At 42.2% G+C, this 17,323-nt stretch overlaps 1 protein-coding gene across 2 annotated transcripts in view; it reads left to right on the top strand.

Moving 5' to 3' along the window:
• Positions 1–681: 681 nt before the first annotated feature.
• SERBP1 (SERPINE1 mRNA binding protein 1) overlaps positions 682–17,323 on the top strand; it is a 31,854-nt gene continuing 15,212 nt past the window's right edge. The window contains exons 1-6 of one of the 2 annotated variants that reach the window (XM_045028421.1): positions 682–1,183; positions 5,847–6,000; positions 6,925–7,071; positions 7,193–7,288; positions 8,504–8,578; positions 17,093–17,270. In XM_045028421.1, the coding sequence (XP_044884356.1) occupies positions 793–1,183; positions 5,847–6,000; positions 6,925–7,071; positions 7,193–7,288; positions 8,504–8,578; positions 17,093–17,270 (1,041 nt within the window). In that variant the 5' untranslated portion in view covers positions 682–792. The remainder of the gene's footprint in view (positions 1,184–5,846; positions 6,001–6,924; positions 7,072–7,192; positions 7,289–8,503; positions 8,579–17,092; positions 17,271–17,323) is intronic. The other variant, XM_045028422.1, reaches the window with a different exon arrangement.

Genomic DNA, 17,323 nt, shown 5'->3' with positions numbered 1-17,323 from the left:
TAACCTTGTAACAATAGAAACCAAACATCACTTTTGCCTTTTTTAAAGACCCATCTGTGTTCAGACACAACAGGGGCTAGGACAGTTTCTGCTCCAGTGTGGACAGGAGTTGGTTGTAAACAAGACCTGTGTGATGAAACATACCACTGTTCAATCCTATTTATGGTACTACACTGGGAAGTGGGGCAGGGGACGGGGCTGCTCCGTGGCTCTTTCCTGCACAGGCTGTGAACACCCTTTAAAAGTGAGGGGGAGCCAAGTATGAATAACGGTCCTGGAGGCAGCACCAGGGAGGCTGGGCTCGTGCGGGACCTTGTTTCCCTCGCAGCAGCAACTTGCTGCCCTGCCAGCATGAGCACAGTGCCTGGCGCTGGGGGCAGGGGAGGCCTGGCCCACGTGGGTGGCCCTGTTGGGAGCCGTTGCAGCGGGCTGGGCCTGCGCGAGACAGGTGTCCGGCCGGGCCCCCGCTCCAGCTCTGCGTTGGCCGCCTCTCGCCACACGCCAGCGCGCGTTCACCACCCCTCACAACACACGCACTTAACCCCCCCCCCACGCACGCGGGGTCTGCGCGGCATACTGGGAATTGTAGTCCCGCCCCTCCACGCGCGCCAGCTCCCGTCGCGGTCGGCCGCCTCCAGCTCCCGCGATGCTTTGCGCGCGGCAAACCCCGGCTGTTCCTGGCGCCGGAAGAGAAGCGGGTCTCTTTGGGGCCGGCCATCTTGTGTGGTATCGCGAGCAGGGGGCTGGGGCCTGGGCAGCATCGGAGGAGGATCCCGCCGAGAGGGGCCCATCATGCCCGGACACCTGCAAGAAGGGTTCGGCTGCGTCGTCACCAACCGCTTTGACCAGCTCTTTGACGACGAGTCGGACCCCTTCGAGGTGCTGCGGGCGGCCGAGAGCCGGAGGAAGGAGAGCGGCGGCGGCGGCGGGAGCCAAGGGGGCGGCGGCGGGGCCCGCAGCGGGCAGGCGGCCCAGGCCAACTCCTCTGGCGGGGTCGGCAGCGGGGGCTCGGGCCAGGCTGGGGGAGGCGGCGGCGGCAGCAGCAGCGCGGCCAAGCAGCTGCGCAGGGAGTCGCAGAAAGAGCGCAAGAACCCGCTGCCCCCCTTCGCTGCCTCGCCCGGGGGCGCCGGCGACCGCAGGGAGGAGGGCAGCGGACAGCCCGCCGCGCCGCTGAGGAAGGAAGGTGAGCGGGGACGGCGGGCGGGGAGGCGGCCCATGCGGCCCGCGCCCAAATCCGCCAGGGCGGCGGGACCGCCGCGGGGGGAGTTTCAGACGCGAGACATGCGGTAGCTCTCCCTGCCCTGGTGTGGGGAGGGAGGCTGCACCCCCCGGTGCGGGGTTCAGAGTCTTTAACCCCCCCTTGGGCCTGCAGATGTGCCGCTCCAAGCGGTGCACCCCTCCCCCCGGTGAGGGAGAGCTGCCGCCCCTGGGTGACAGCCCGTCACCCCCACATGCGGCCGGCGGCCTGGCTGCTCAGGCTGGACATTGGAGTCTCTAAAGCCCCAGGTGGGCCAGCCCCTGCTAGATCCCCACCGAGACACCACCTGCTCCTTGGGGTGGCGGGGTGGGGTAGTTGCAGGCCGTGGCCGCTGCTTCTCTACCCACGTGGGGGGAAGTGAGGCCTGGCGCACATGCTTGTTGGGAAGGAGGGGGCTGCATCTAAGTGGGGGTGAGGGGGTGGGCTGAAGGCGTTTTGACAATGTTAGTTGCTGTGGATGGGAGGAGGAGGCTTGGGGTGACCCACCGATGCAGGGCTAGGAAAGAGGATTGAGTAAGACCGGCTGGTGCTTGTATGTTACCCAGTACTTGTGGCCCCGGAGCATTGCACCGACAGACGTTTGGAGGCTGGATGATCCTGTTGACGATAAAAGGGACTGGGTGGGATGGCAGCCGCGTGTCGGGGAGGCCCGGCACGCTTAAAGTGTTGGGACGGAAAATGATCAGCCGAGTCTGTTTTTTCCAAAGGGAGTTGCATCACTTTTCAAAGCACCGTAGCCGCGTGTTAGTGTTAGTGAAGCTGAGCTAATTATACCTGAGCCACGTGCGTTTTCAGTATGTTGTCGATCCCCTTCCCTTAGCTTCGGCTACTGCGTTATCTGCCGCCGCCTTCCACTGGCTGGGAAGCTCAAAATGGAACCGTTTAATTTGTGGTGCATCTGATGTCTTTATTTTTGTGTGTTTGGACCCAGTTGTGGTAAAATTTTCATTGCTGAAGTGGGGAACTCACCGAACTGGCAAGAGAGGCGTGAGTAAGGAATCATTTGGGACTACGAATTAGAGACTGATTAATAATCGTCTATTAAGCCTAAATTGCATCTCTAAGGACTTGTCCCATTTAATAGTAAATTTAACACTCTTCTTCTGGGTTCTTTTCAGTATTAGTTTATAGCCTTTCAGATTCATTCTGAAATACTGTTTTGTTTTTTTTAAGAATCATTTGAATTTGGCTTGAGATTAGTAATAAAAGTACATTGTTTTTCAGATGTGTTACTACTGAAGTTACATTTATTTGAGTGTATGGTAAACATTTTTGTGGACTGTAATAAAGTTTAATTTTTCTTATGAACAAGTGAAGGAATAAACAAATATAGTGACATTAAAATTAATGTCTTTGATTTACTTTTTTATGGGTTGATCCTGCAAAAAAAAAAAAGCGTAATTTTAAGTGTGAATAGTTCGTTGGCATGGCACATTTCATCATTAGATCTCAAAGCGCTTTAGGAAGGAAATCAGTATCATTATCCCCTTTTTACAGATGTCAAAACTGAGGCATAGGGAGGGAAGATATTTGCCAAAGGTACCCTAGCAGGACAGTGATAGAGGGCTATTTATGTACATAAACTTTAGCACATGGATGATTGAAAGATTGTGGCCTAAATATGTAATGCTTATCATATAATTTTTGAGTGCGTTGAAAGTGCTTGGTAATACTTGGATAAAGAGCTATTTGGCAAACTTGTAAGATAATTACGACTTAACCAAAACTAAATGAGCTCTTAAAAATCTTACTCCCCAGAAGATTAGAAATAATTACAGTACTTAAGAAAAAGTATATTGCAATATTGTCTCCAGGTGCTTTTTTTGACTTTTGGTAAGAGTGAGAATAGCTTTAACAAAATGTCACTTTAACCAAGGAAATACTAAGTAAAGCATCTTTTGTGAAGGAAAAATAAGAAATAAAAATAAAAAATGTGTTTACTGGGCCTATGGACATCTTGCACATCAAAGTCTGGTAGTTGGATTTTTTTCTGAGCAGTGGAATAGCAGGCTCAGAAAATACCAACTGACAGTTACTAACCTGGTAGCTTTTTTGAAAGACCAGCAATCATAAATTTGCTCTGTCTTCCCTCATGAAATAGATTTTTAAATGTGGGTAATACTCCTGATTAAAGCTACAGAACAATAAGATTTTGACCCTTAAGACAACTGTCATATTATAAGGGCCTGACTTTTTTGTTTCTTCCAGACCAACAGGGGCAAGTCCATTCAGTGGAATAATAAAGGTAGAGGGGGTTTTAAACTTGGCATATTGTATTAAGGAAAAATTCACTCATAAGTTTGTAAGCATTGCTGATTTTCTTTAGAACACATGTTTTATTTCACTTTTAATAACATTCTTAATTTTATATGCTAGGATAAATTTGTATATTGGTACATGTGTAAATACAAATGCCAGTCATAAATAGTCATAATATTGTCTAAACTGCCTCTCCAATATATTAGTCTCAAAATATAAGATGAACTGCACCTTCAGGAACTCATAAAAAAGGCTGCTAGAAATTAGGATTTTGGTGCTGAAATCACTTGACTTGGACTTTTGAGATCTAAGTTCAATTCCAGGTTCTGCAACGTATGTCCTGTATGGCCTGAGACCAGTCACTTAATTTCTCTTTGCTTCACCTGTGCATCTGTAAAATTGGGATAATACTTCCTTTCCTCCAAAGAGTTCTATTAAAGTAAATCTCCGTGAGTTTAACTTCCATCTTTTCATCTGGAAAAGGATTATTTAGCAAGAGTTTTGGGACTTGAAAACCTGTTTGTAGGGTAAGGAAGTCATGTGTGTGTGTGTTTGGCTTGGATATCATTACAATGTGCTAGTTCTTATTGCTCCACCCAAATATAGCATTGCTTTTTCTGCAGGCGGTTGTTCAGTTGGCTTATTATAGAGAGTGAAATTTGGCAGTTTTAAATTTGGGATCAAAGACAACATGGTTTGACTCTTATGAATAAGAGCCTACAAACAGTAGGTTCATGGGGAATATGGCTATTGTTTTCAAAGCTGAATCATAATTTTTAATCTTTTTTTAACAGTTTCAGTGGTTGTGTTGCTTTATTCTAATGTTGATATACATTGTTTTCCTGCTTGTTTTGATTTTATGTTAAAGCAGCTGATGTCTCATGGAAATGTTTTTTTTTTTTAAACCAGCTTTTGTATATTTTTAGCATTCTGAACTTTGCAATACAAAAGAGATTTGCATAAAAGCAAGGTCTCTTTTTCCTTGAGTTCTTTTGCCCCTTCTGATCATAACTTATGAAGTCATAATGATCTTTATGACATAATATAGTTTTAAAGATATCAATTAACTTAGTTCCACATAAGGAGCAAAACAGCAGGAGGATATTAATACCAATAGACAAAGGTTCCTTTTTCATGAAAATAACCTTAGTAGCGTAAAATGGGGAAATGAAATATCTAAAATTCTCTAACTAGAATGTGTTCAGGAGAGAAACATAGAAATCAAGCTTTTTCTGTTGCTTTGAAATGATTTGTCTTGTTATGGAAGATAATGGCAGAGTGGGAAACAAGCTTATAACAAATTTGTTCTGGTGAACTGACTGTTTTCATTCTAAAGAGCAGTAAGCGAACTTTTTCTAAAAGAACAGTACCATACAATTGTCCATTTAGAGTCCTCCAGACATCCCACAGTGAAAAACTGGTAATGGCCCTTTAAAAGTGACCTGCAAATGGGAGTGAGGAAAGTGAGCTCCTGCAGGGAGAAAATAACTTATGCGGGTGGCACAAAGTGTTCCTAAAGCTTATAATGGTTTGGGTGAATCCTTCGCTGTCACAGAGCCAGAATAGCTGGTTCTACACCATTTGGTAGGCAGAGGGAAAAGTATATCCATTGTATATCACAGTGGGGTCTCTGTCTGTGAGTAGGGTGCCTACACAGCACAGTAATACAAATAACAATAATATCTGGGGTAGGAGGATGCTTGGTTAGAGCACATGGGGCCCTGGCAATCCCCAGCCACTTACCAGTCCTAGGATGAGTGAGGATGGAGCAGAAAGGTGATGTAAAGGCATTTTCATCTATCCACACCTCAGAGCAGAGCTCTAGTGCATCTGATGCAGATGCTAACTTACTTTCTCTAATGTGCTCCAAAGCAGTGACACATCTGAAGCACAGTTGCCAACTTTCATGTGGTAAATAAGTACCTTGACTTCACAATAAGCCAAAAATCAAGCTAATCCCATTTGAAAACAAGGCCAAAACGAGCCAATCCCTAAGAACCCCAACATTCTATGTGACTAGATCTCCTCGGTATGCAGTCTGGGACTGGTGGGTCTGCTGTGCACCCCTGACTCTCTTGACCCCCTTCCCCCCCCCGCTTGTCAGGAGCCAATTAAAAAAAAAAAAAAGCCACAAACTGCTACATCGTGGTAGTAAAAGGACAAAACCATTACTTGTAAAAGGAAATCCTCCCAAACCCCTGGCCATCAGGAGATTGGAAGTAAAACCTAAATGTCAGTTCTGTATTGTGTTTTGCTTTTGTGCTGCTGGTAGAGTCACAATTTCTTGGTTGCTCAATAATTTGCTGATGCAGATTGTCTACTATTTTAGGTATAAGACGAATTGGCAGACGGCCTGATCAGCAGCAGCCTCAGGGTGAAGGCAAGCCTATTGAGAGGAGACAGGAGAGACGACCGCCTCGTGAACGCCGATTCGATAAACCTGCTGAAGAGAAGGGTGAAGGAGGGGAATTTTCTGTGGATAAGTAAGACTTTTTCATCTTGCAAACAATCTTTGTGATGATTTGGGTCAGTACTCTTATTTCCCTCTACTGGTGTACAAAATTATTAAAATCTTTGAGCTGGTTGGTTCAGAATATTGGTATCTTAATTTTGTTAACTTCATCAGAAAAGATTTGTAATCATGCAAAGTAGAATAATAATCTTTATCGTTATTGCATGACTTTGTTTATATACTTGATCCAGATTACTGTGGATCCAAGGTCTAGTCTAAAGACACAGTTGAACTGATTTTAACTAAAGGTGTTGTTTTTTTGAACTTGTGCAGAACTCTGTCCAGACACTGTAATAGGTCTAAATCAGTTTAGCTTATGTCAATTTACAGTCAAAAGCTAAACCTATAGATCAGGTTTTAAGCCAGTATAAGTATGTCCATAAAGGGAATCTGTCAGTTTAATTAGAGGTTTTCAAACTGATTTTAGTTAGACCAATGCAACTTGTGTGTAGACATGGCCTAAGTTATGTGAATTCCAGAATTGTGTGTTTTAAATATAGTGCCAGCAGGTATTACAATTTTTAAGCAATTGTACCCTAATGAAAACATCATTACTTTTTTAAAGAAATAAGCTGGGGGAGAGCGGCCATTATTAAAGAGACTATGTGGTTCTTGTGATATTTATTGTATTGCTTGCAAAAATATGGTTGATTACGAGATGAAATAAGGTATGCAGTTGACTTTTTAACGCCTTGTTTCAAGATTTTAGAACTCGGGCTGCATTTAAAGTGCTATTTTTTCATATTGTAATTAGATGGTAGTATTCCTAAATGGATGTTTATATTCAACTAACGGTATACAGCATAGAGTTTAAAAACAAATATATTGAAAGGCTCTGTGAGCTGTGCTTTACATTTTGGAAATGTAATATTTAGTGGCCTCTGTTCTATAATAGACCCGTTATTGATCGGCTTGTGCGTGGTCGTGGTGGTCCAGGCGGAAGAGGTGGACGTGGTGGTCGTGGACGTGGAATGGGCAGAGGAGATGGCTTTGACTCCCGTGGCAAGCGTGAATTTGACAGGCATAGTGGAAGTGATAGATCGTAAGTCTTAAATGTAAACTCTTCTTATTGTGTTTTTCACTAGCCTTTAATAGAATACAATTCTTAATTTGCCTTTGAATTTCTGTATGAAGACACTATTATGTTAACTCAGTTTTGTTAGTTCTCTCTCACATTCCCATTTCAGTGGCCTAAAGCATGAGGATAAACGTGGTGGCAGCGGATCACACAACTGGGGAACCGTCAAAGATGAGCTAACGTTAGTAATCCGTAATTTCTTGAAACTTTTAAAATTTCAAATTAGAAAAATGTAAACAGGTCCCCCAGTTTCCACTATTTATAAAATATAAAAAAGAGTATTTGCCTCTCTGGAATTTGTATTTTTGGTGGGAGTTTTTAAGTCTCCAGTGTTAGTGGAAATAGCATTAGTTTATTTTCTTAAAATGAGTTTTGAAACCTTATTAACACTTGATAAGCAAAAAGTTACCTAATAACTTGCTGGTAACATTTGGGGTTACTTGGACTTTGGACTCTAAGTTTAAACTGATGTTTTTCTTTTCCACTCTTTTTGAAAAGCAGTGATTGTCACTTTGCATCATTTTACATCTACACTTTTCAAGGGCTTCATTGTCTTTCTAGTCCTCAGTTTACTGCCTGGGTCAGTTTTACATTTGAGGAAGAGGCAGGATACTTGAAGTATTGGGGATTGATACTAAGAGCAATACAAGTCTTGGGAAAACTGCCCAGAAAATTGCAGCAATTGTCCTTCTTAAATCTATAAAGAGACACACGTTTTTCATGAAATAGTGAGAAAAGCTCAACTTCATGACTAAGGCTCTGTTTGATATGGATTCCATGATCTCTGTGACTTCTCGGGCAGCCTCTGGGCCAGGCGCGCCAGCTGCTGCTGGGGTAGTCTTGCCCCCCCCCCGGTTCCCGAGCAGCAGGAGTTTGGGTGTGTGGGGGTTTCAGGGCTGGGGATAGGGGTTTGGGGGTTGCTTACCTGTGGGGGGTGAGGGAGCGCTCCCTGGAGGGGAGACAGCAACTCCTTTCCCTCAGCTCCTGCAGGCACTGCCCCCGCAGCTTCCATTGACCACCGTTCCCAGCCACTGGGAGCTGTAGAATCAGGGCTTGAGGCGGAGTGGAGGCAGCAGGTGGAGCTAGAAGCTAGGGTCTCTGCTTCCCAGGAGCAGGATAGGGAACCAGCCCCCCAAGGCCGCCCTCCCGAGTTGCACCTCTCCAGCTCTCCCCAAGTTTTAGTCAGGGGTATATAGTATATAGAAGTCGTGGACAGGTCACAGGCTGCGAATTTTTGTTTACTGCGCGTGACCTGTCCATGACTTACTAAAAATACCCGTGACTAAAACGTAGCCTTACTCATGACTGTTAAGTGAGTCCGAGTTAGAGATTCGGTAACATCTTAGTAGTTTTAAACAGTTAGGCGCTGGTTTGAAGAAAAATCTCTTAATTGCAGTGATTTGGATCAGTCGAACGTGACCGAGGAAACACCAGAAGGAGAGGAACACCCACCTGCTGATTCTGAGAATAAGTGAGTACTATTCTTTTTACAACTTTCTTCAGTTGCTTCATGTACCATTTTTTAACTATTTTACTTTTTAGTTTCTTGGGTTCTTTGGCCATGGTGCCATTGGCATGAGTTGTTACCCATGGGACCATTGGTATTTCTTCCACAGATACGTAAATGGTCACAGTACCGTTGAAAGACTGGGGAGAAGAGGGGCATGTTCTAAACTACCTTTATTTCTAGATGTTTACATGTTAATGGTTCATCAACTACTAGGCCGCCTTCAGATTTATTTTGCTAGGAATCTGTTAAATTATAGTTTTAATATGCTTCCAAAATAAGATCTTCAAATCAAAACAAACAAACTTGAAAGCTACCCAGCCACATCTGAGCGGAGTAACTATTCAGGAGGAGATGGTTGGTAGGCAGCACTTCTTTTTACTTTTGGGTTTCCAAAATAGTTGTATTGATGATGGCCAGACTTCTGAAAATACTGCATGTCTCCCCAGTTCTGTTGCTGTGTGTATGTGGGACTACTTTTAATTTAATTTAACTTGACCCTCAAAGAAAGAGGGAACCAGAGAATTGGAAATCAATGATTTTTAACACCTGCTGGATTGGTTGAATAAAAGCAAGTGGCTATAGGAAACAAGATAATCAGTAGTGAGACATGGGGTTCATGAAAACGTAATGTGAAACTTTGATAAGATAATGAAATGTAGTTTGTCAATTTTAGTATGGCACGTGATACGGTTCCATGTGACAATCTCATAAGAAATGACAACTGGATTAGAGGGTAACTCGGCGTATACATTTGTCTAAAAAAATTCTAATAAGGGATGTAGTACCAGTCAGTTTTCTCATTAATGACTTTGTGGATAGTCATAAAGAGGAGAGCAAAGTTTTATTATTCAGTGAGGAAATTTAGATAAGAACAGTCAGACCAAAGGTCCATCTAGCCCACTATCCTGTCTTCCAATAGTGGTCAATGCCATGTCCCCCAGAGGGAATGAACAGAACAGGTAATCATCAAGTGATCATCAAGTGATCCATTCCCTGTCCTCATCCGTTCCTAGATTGAGTATTAAAGGCCAAATTTTGCCCCTGTAAGGCTGTGGAAGACTCTGGTACAGCAGTTTGCCTCATGTCCCATGCATCTCTGTTGTGGTGAAGATCCCTACCTTCTGGTATGTAGGTGAGCAGAAGTGGGGTCAGTGGATCCACCAGCAGATTTCCCGTGCACTAGGGATGGCGGGGAAGAGCTCAGGATGCGGAACATCTTGATTGGTCCTCCAGAGCCTGAGGCGAGTGTATGTGATGCATTTCCAAGGATTTATGGCTCAGTCTAACCACTTACTGCATGCTTGTGTTTTGAGATTTGGCCCCTAAAATAACAAAACCAGTAACACAAAAATCTGCTGCGGAAGGGAGACTTACTCAAGGTTAGAAGTAGGGATCCACCCAACAGGGAGGGTTTACAGATAACTACATTTTCCACAGAACTGCAGAATTGCGTATATGATGCACTGGAGTCCCACTACCCAAAATGATAAATCAGTTGTTAATATAGAAAAGTTCTTTAAAACAGATTATCTCTGAAACACTTGATGTGAAGTTGGGTGGATGAATGAAACTGAATGCTTCTGTTTGTGGCTTTAATAGTAATACCTTTTTAAATGTTAACATTTTGTTCTTTACCCAAATGTAGCTCTTGACATCACCCAGAATGCCCAACTAGTAAGTCAGAACAGAGTTTTGGAAAAATCAGTGTTGAGAGCAATAGTATGATAAACATATTACTGATAGATTATTTATTTAAAATAATTACATTGATGTAATTGGAGTTTTGATACTGAGTCCATTACTACTTGTTACAGCTGTTTAAACAGTTTGTCTGGTTCATGTTGAAAATCATTTTACAGTGTGACTCACATGGAAGTCTTGCATTTGCCTCCCAGAATTGCATTCAATATATACTTTATAGGAAAACAATTATGTTAAACTAAAACCACTAATTTCAATAGCTGTAATGTTAAGCATAATTTGCTGAACATGTTAGAAGCTTACAGTTTGTCATCATTAAACCTTGTGTTAAAAATGAAGAAGTGTTTCAAACCAGAGCGGACTAATATTAAATATGCTTAACAGTTGATCAAACAATTTTTGCTTCTCCTGGAAGTTATTGGAGTAATATCCTATTCCAGCATGCATCTGAGTAGCAGACTAGTATGAATCTCGGGTGAGCTGCATTTAATGAAAACCAGGTTTCCCCTGCAGCATGGAGTAGCTTAGGTACCTTTGAAGCAGATCTGGAGTATAGAAATGCTAAAGTAGGAGAAAGAAGTGTAGTAATTTTAATTTGGTCAAGTTTAGGTAAAAGATGGGTGGGATAGAAAATAAGAGAGTAAGTTTGCAAGCTCACGCACTACTATACATCTTCAGAGAGCAGTAAATACATTTATTAGTGTTCTTGTTGAATTAGGATGTGTTTCTATTGAACCATGGGATAGTTTACATAGAATTTCACCCTAAATTGGAATAGCAATTTGTAATCTGTTTAAATAGCATGTAGACACTTACCATTAGTAAAATATGCAGACTGCCAACAGAAGGGATGTCCTGGGACAAATAGATAGAACGTAACTCAGGCAGTGATCAGTAAAGTTAACTGTGGATGTTAGCTTACATAAGCTTCATGGAACAGATTGGAAGGGAAATTTTCCATTGGGAGGCTGCCCCCACCACCTGAGACAGCACAGAAAGTAGCATGGAAACTGGGAATTATGCAAAGAAGATAAGAGGTGGTTGGTCAAACAGGCTTGAGTGGGAGCATAAGAACTGTCTGGATGAGAATGGAGGTGATGTGGGTAAGTGGGGACTGATGTTGTGTTCTCACGTAAATAAGGCTTCTGTTTGTACAGAGCTAAATATATCTTGGAGTTTACACTGAACTCATTTATTTACGTTAGATTTATTTTAAATGTTTGTTCAGCACTCTGGAAGCATTATCATACACTTCAACATTTAAAGAACATTTTTAAGGAAAATAAACTACCAAATTAAAATTATTTACCCCTTGTTAATGAGAGAGGTTTATAGAAAGCTCTCTGAGGTTTTTAAAAGTTTAAAATGAGGTATTTGGTAAACTTCTTGTTGGAAATGGAGACGAGGGAGGCAAAAATAAACAAATCCAAACTACTTTGCCACTAATTTTATTATTTTGTTTATTCCTTTGGTTGTAAGTAAAGACCTTTTTGAATTCAATTTTCTCCTTCTGATTGATCTCTCATTGAAACCACTATGGCCGTATGATATTAAGGAATTGATTGCCACAACTGATGACTTCAGCGTAGCATGAACTAACAGGAGAGGAATATACTTGAATTGAGAAAATCCTGGCTTGAGCGCTAATAACTTCTAAAGTCCCTCTTTACGCATATCATGACCTACTGGTATTTGTTAGAAAAGGCCAGTGCAGTGACTTACTGTAGCTTTTTGTATTGTTAGAGAATTTTCCAGTACTGGAGGAAGAGACTAGTCTCTTGTGTATTTGATTTATGAGGTGCAAAGCTGTCTGATTCAATGGCAGTATGTATTGCAGCCAAAAAACCTACACTAAAAGAACATTAAGGTTGCAAAATCAAGCCCTCAAAATTAGAAAATGCCAGAATTGAGGCTGCCTGTGAAACCTTAATTTGGCGCTCTTGTGAGTATGCATTATGAAATTACAAGAACACGTGACCCTTGCTTCATGCACAGACTGTGCTCTGGGGGATGAATCAGGGTTTTGTTGTTGTCTGTAAGGACCCCTACCTTGTTTGTAGTGGAAGTTGGAAGATGTACAGTGAATGAGGCACAGAACTGCAGGTAGAGAAAGGATGTGATTAATACAGTTGAAAGCCGCCCTGGAAAGATGGGTTCTATTCTTGGCTCTGCCAGAGAGGAATTATGAGATTCTGGGCAAGTCATGTAAACAAAAATTTTCATAGGCAGTCCTAGGTTTCTCATTTTCTGGTTACCCCATGAGACACCCAGGATACGTCTACACTACCCGCCGGATCGGTGGGTAGCGATCGATCTATCAGGGATTGATTTATCACGTGTAGTGTAGACGCGATAATTCGATTCCCCGATCACTCTCCCGTGACTGCTGAACTCCAGCAGTGCGAGAGGCCGAAGCAAAGTCGATCCAGTGCTGTGAGGTCGCGAAGTAAGTAATTTTAATTTGATCTAAGATGTGTCGACTTCAGCTATGCTATTCTCATAGCGGAAGTTGCATATCTTCGATCGATATCCATTCCTTCCCCACCGTGTAGACCAGGCCCCGGGGTCTGAGTTGCAGCAGTTGTGAGCACAACTGTTGTAAATGGGGGCTCTCCTTTGAATGTATAAAGTGCTATAAAAAAACAAAGTAATATGAAAAAACAGGCCCTAAATGTAAATGAGGTAATACATTAAAATAAAAAATTTGATGCCCCAAATTAGTTTACATTTCTGACAATTTTGGCTTTAATCTCTGTCTCAATGGATATAATGCTACCTCACTTCATGAGTGTTGTGAAGATAAAATTATTCATGTTTGTAAAGCAATATGTTATAAGCACTATAGAAAGGGCCCAGAAGAAATTAATGATACTGTTTTCAGCACAGGGTTTGATAAAAAATAAAGATAAAAAATATTGAATAGCTTCCTTATCAGTGAGTGCTGTCCATCTTGTGTTGAATGAGGCTGGGTTATAAGGGGGAAAATGTCATCATGTAATTAAAGACAGTATCATAATGCATATGCTCAAAAGGGGCTAATGCTGTACAAGCAAACTTAATTTTGGAATTTCCTAACTTATGAGTGCTTGACTTTGTGACGTTAATGTTCTTTTAACGTGATTTCTTGATGCAGTTTCCTAAGTGTTTTTTTTAGCTTAAAACTTGAAAGAAAAAAATCATGTGGAACTATATTGACAGCCCTGCCCATGGGTCATCAGCAGGTTGGGATCTTTAAATTCACAGTAGTCCTCTACTGCTTGAGCTAATAGAGTAACTGTGGTAATGGAAGATAGTTGTGTACCTGCCATTAGAAGGAGATGGGGAGACACTTTGCTAGTGGGTTTCACAGCTATTTACTAGAGAGTAACAGAAAGTTCACTCAGGAATAATTAAATCAATTCTAGGTTCTCTAAAGGCACGTCTACACTACAAAGTTAAGTCAACTTAGAGCACTGCAGTAATTACTGCAACTTAGGTCAACTTACAGCACTGCAGTAATTACTGCAGTTTTTCATGTCCATGCTGCTGTCCTTCTGTGTGTGGTGTGCCTCCTCATTAGGAGTGCTTGCACTGACTGAAGAGGGCCAGTGTGGGGGGCTGAGAGCCTGGGCTCTTGGCTTGGTGCCAAGTTCCAAGCCGGAAGCTTGGCTGCTACCCAGGATCTCAACTCCCCATGGAGCTCCCAGTTGGAGGCCAGCTACTGCCAGGGCTCTCAGCTCCCCACTCCCTGCGGCAGACAGTGTACAGATGCTGCATCACCCAAACTACATCAACCTAAGCTGTAGGCCTCTTGTTGAGGTGGCTTTACTAGGTTGGTGTAGCAGGCAAGTTACGGTGGCAGGAGGAACGCTGTCGTGTGTATGCTTACATAGTTAAGTTGATGTAAGCATGCCCTAAGAGAGTGTGCTTTAGTGGTTACAGACCCTTTTGCCCTTGATCTCCCCCCCCCCCCCCAAGCGTCTACCTGCCACTTCTGCTCTTGTCCCCTTCCCCGCTACTCCTTGTTGCCTCTAGTCATCTTCCCCATGCTTTTTTCCTATTTGTCCAGCATCACTTCCCTTCTCCTCCTTGTCCTGCATTTGAGCTTCTTCCTTTTCCATCCATGCTGTGTGGGCACCAGGAAGGGGTGGTATTGAGGGTGCAAGGCAGACATTCCTGTTTTTAGTTCCAGTGCCCCTAGAGGCAGCATGCTTAGTTGCTCTTTGGGGATGGCACATGCAGTCTGATCTCAGGAGCTGTGCTGAGGAAATGGAGCATGCTGAGTGCATACAGAATGTTTGGAGAATTTAGCTGCCAAACTGTAAAGAAGTCTTTGCTGAACATGTGCAAAAACTGAGAGATTTTTGGAGGCTTATATCTTTCCACATTGGGCAAATTTGCACAGAGATGGCAAAAGACACATTCCTGAAACCTGGGTGATCCTCCTTGCCAAATTTCAGATCCTTCCTCCAAAGCATGGAATAGTAGAGCTTCTCAGCAGAGTAGCTGAAAACAATTTTTTAACATGGCCAAACATATTTTTCCATAACCTTGTTCTTTCTATATACCTGCCCCTGGAAATTTCCACTACTTGCATCTGACGAAGTGGGTATTCACCCACGAAAGCTCATGCTCCAAAACGTCTGTTAGTCTATAAGGTGCCACAGGACTCTTTGCTGCTTGTTCTTTGAAACAGTTGAACCGTTTCAGCTGAGTGCTAAGTCTGAGTCTTTGTTTAACATAAAAAAAAACCTCCTTTCCATTATCACACCAAAAATTAAGGTTGCTAAATAACAAGAAACTTTCTCATTTAGTTGATGCTTTTATAGTATCTTACATATGCCTGTGTACACCATTCTCCCAAGAAGTCCAATGATATGTAAATACTGAATGTTAGTGGTATCATTTGCCCCATATAAACATACTAGGTGAAATAGGTACAGCATTTGTGTTCTCAGTATGGGTAGTTAGAGCACAATCTGTTACTGAAAACAGTGACCGAGTATTTATCTAAGTTACAAAATAGGGTGGTTGTGTTTTGTTTTTTTGTTTTTTGGAAGAGATCAGAGATACTTAGTGAGTGAAACTGCAAAACTTAGGAATCAGATCTTAAGTTGTTTACAATTATTGTTTCAAGGCAGGTGAGACTATAACTGTGATCTGGTGGAGGTATAAACCATTTTGTGCATTTTAAGATTAGAAATCAGGCCTAGGACCAATCCTATTCAATTTATTCATAAATGATCTGGAGAAAGGGGTAAACAGTGAGGTGGCAAAGTTTGCAGATGATACTAAACTACTCAAGATAGTTAAGACCAAAGCAGATTGTGAAGAACTTCAAAAAGATCTCACAAAACTAAGTGATTGGGCAACAAAATGGCAAATGAAATTTAATGTGGATAAAAGTAAAGTAATGCACATTGGAAAAAATAACCCCAACTATACGTACAATATGATGGGGGCTAATTTAGCTACAACGAGTCAGGAAAAAGATCTTGGAGTCATCGTGGATAGTTCTCTGAAGACGTCCACGCAGTGTGCAGAGGCAGTCAAAAAAGCAAACAGGATGTTAGGAATCATTAAAAAGGGGATAGAGAATAAGACTGAGAATATATTATTGCCCTTATATAAATCCATGGTACACCCACATCTCGAATACTGTGTACAGATGTGGTCTCCTCACCTCAAAAAAGATATTCTAGCACTAGAAAAGGTTCAGAAAAGGGCAACTAAAATGATTAGGGGTTTGGAGAGAGGGTCCCATATGAGGAAAGATTAAAGAGGGTAGGACTCTTCAGCTTGGAAAAGAGGAGACTAAGCAGGGATATGATAGAGGTATATAAAATCATGAGTGATGTTGAGAAAGTGGATAAGGAAAAGTTATTTACTTATTCCCATAATACAAGAACTAGGGGTCACCAAATGAAATTAATAGGCAGCAGGTTTAAAACAAATAAAAGGAAGTTCTTCTTCACGCAGCGCACAGTCAACTTGTGGAACTCCTTACCTGAGGAGGTTGTGAAGGCTAGGACTATAACAATGTTTAAAAGGGAACTGGATAAATTCATGGTGGCTAAGTCCATAAATGGCTATTAGCTAGGATGGGTAAGAATGGTGTCCCTAGCCTCTGTTCGTCAGAGGATGGAGATGGATGGCAGGAGAGAGATCACTTGATCATTGCCTGTTAGGTTCACTCCTTCTGGGGCACCTGGCATTGGCCACTGTCGGTAGACAGATACTGGGCTAGATGGACCTTTGGTCTGACCCGGTACGGCTGTTCTTATGTTCTTATGAATGAAGAAACAAAATTGCTAAGAGTGAGAACAGCATATGATAGTGTCCCTCACTTAATTTGCTTGCCATCCCAGTCTTATTTTCATTATCTGCTAGGGGACATCTGAAAAACTGATTCCATGGCAAAAGATGAAAATCTCATTTGCTGTGAAAAATAGAAGTAATGGGTATAGGAATACATTGGGCCTTACTTGAAACTGTTTACTGTGCTATACTCCCATTTTGTTGTTCAGAGGCACTTTGCTCTGCTGTTGCTGAGTTTTTATTGTTGGTTAGGGTGGACATCCCATCTTACTTTTGAAAAGCAACATACCCTTTCTGTAAGGCAGAGTTCTGAAGGTTTTCTACTCTGTATCCTAATAACTACTACGAAATCTTTGACATAATGAATTCCCCTTTATTCTGATACTGATGCACTGTTTTTGGATTTGCTATGCATAGTTGTTTAAAATATTAATGAATAGAAATTAAGTAATCATAATAAAAATGAATTTCATTTAGAGAGAATGAGGTGGAAGAGGTTAAGGAAGAAGGCCCAAAAGAAATGACCCTGGATGAATGGAAAGCTATTCAGAATAAGGATCGTGCAAAAGTTGAATTCAACATCCGTAAACCAAATGAGGGTGCTGATGGGCAATGGAAAAAAGGATTTGTTCTCCATAAGTCAAAGAGTGAGGAGGTAAAGTAAAACTTAATGGTATTCCAAAGTGCCTAGATCTCATGCTGTTAAAA

Source organism: Mauremys mutica, chromosome 8 (genome assembly GCF_020497125.1).
Source record: "Mauremys mutica isolate MM-2020 ecotype Southern chromosome 8, ASM2049712v1, whole genome shotgun sequence".
Taxonomy (NCBI): Eukaryota; Metazoa; Chordata; order Testudines; family Geoemydidae; genus Mauremys; species Mauremys mutica.
The sequence above is the reverse complement of the archived record's forward strand: the minus strand, read 5'-3'. Positions and strand labels throughout refer to the sequence as shown.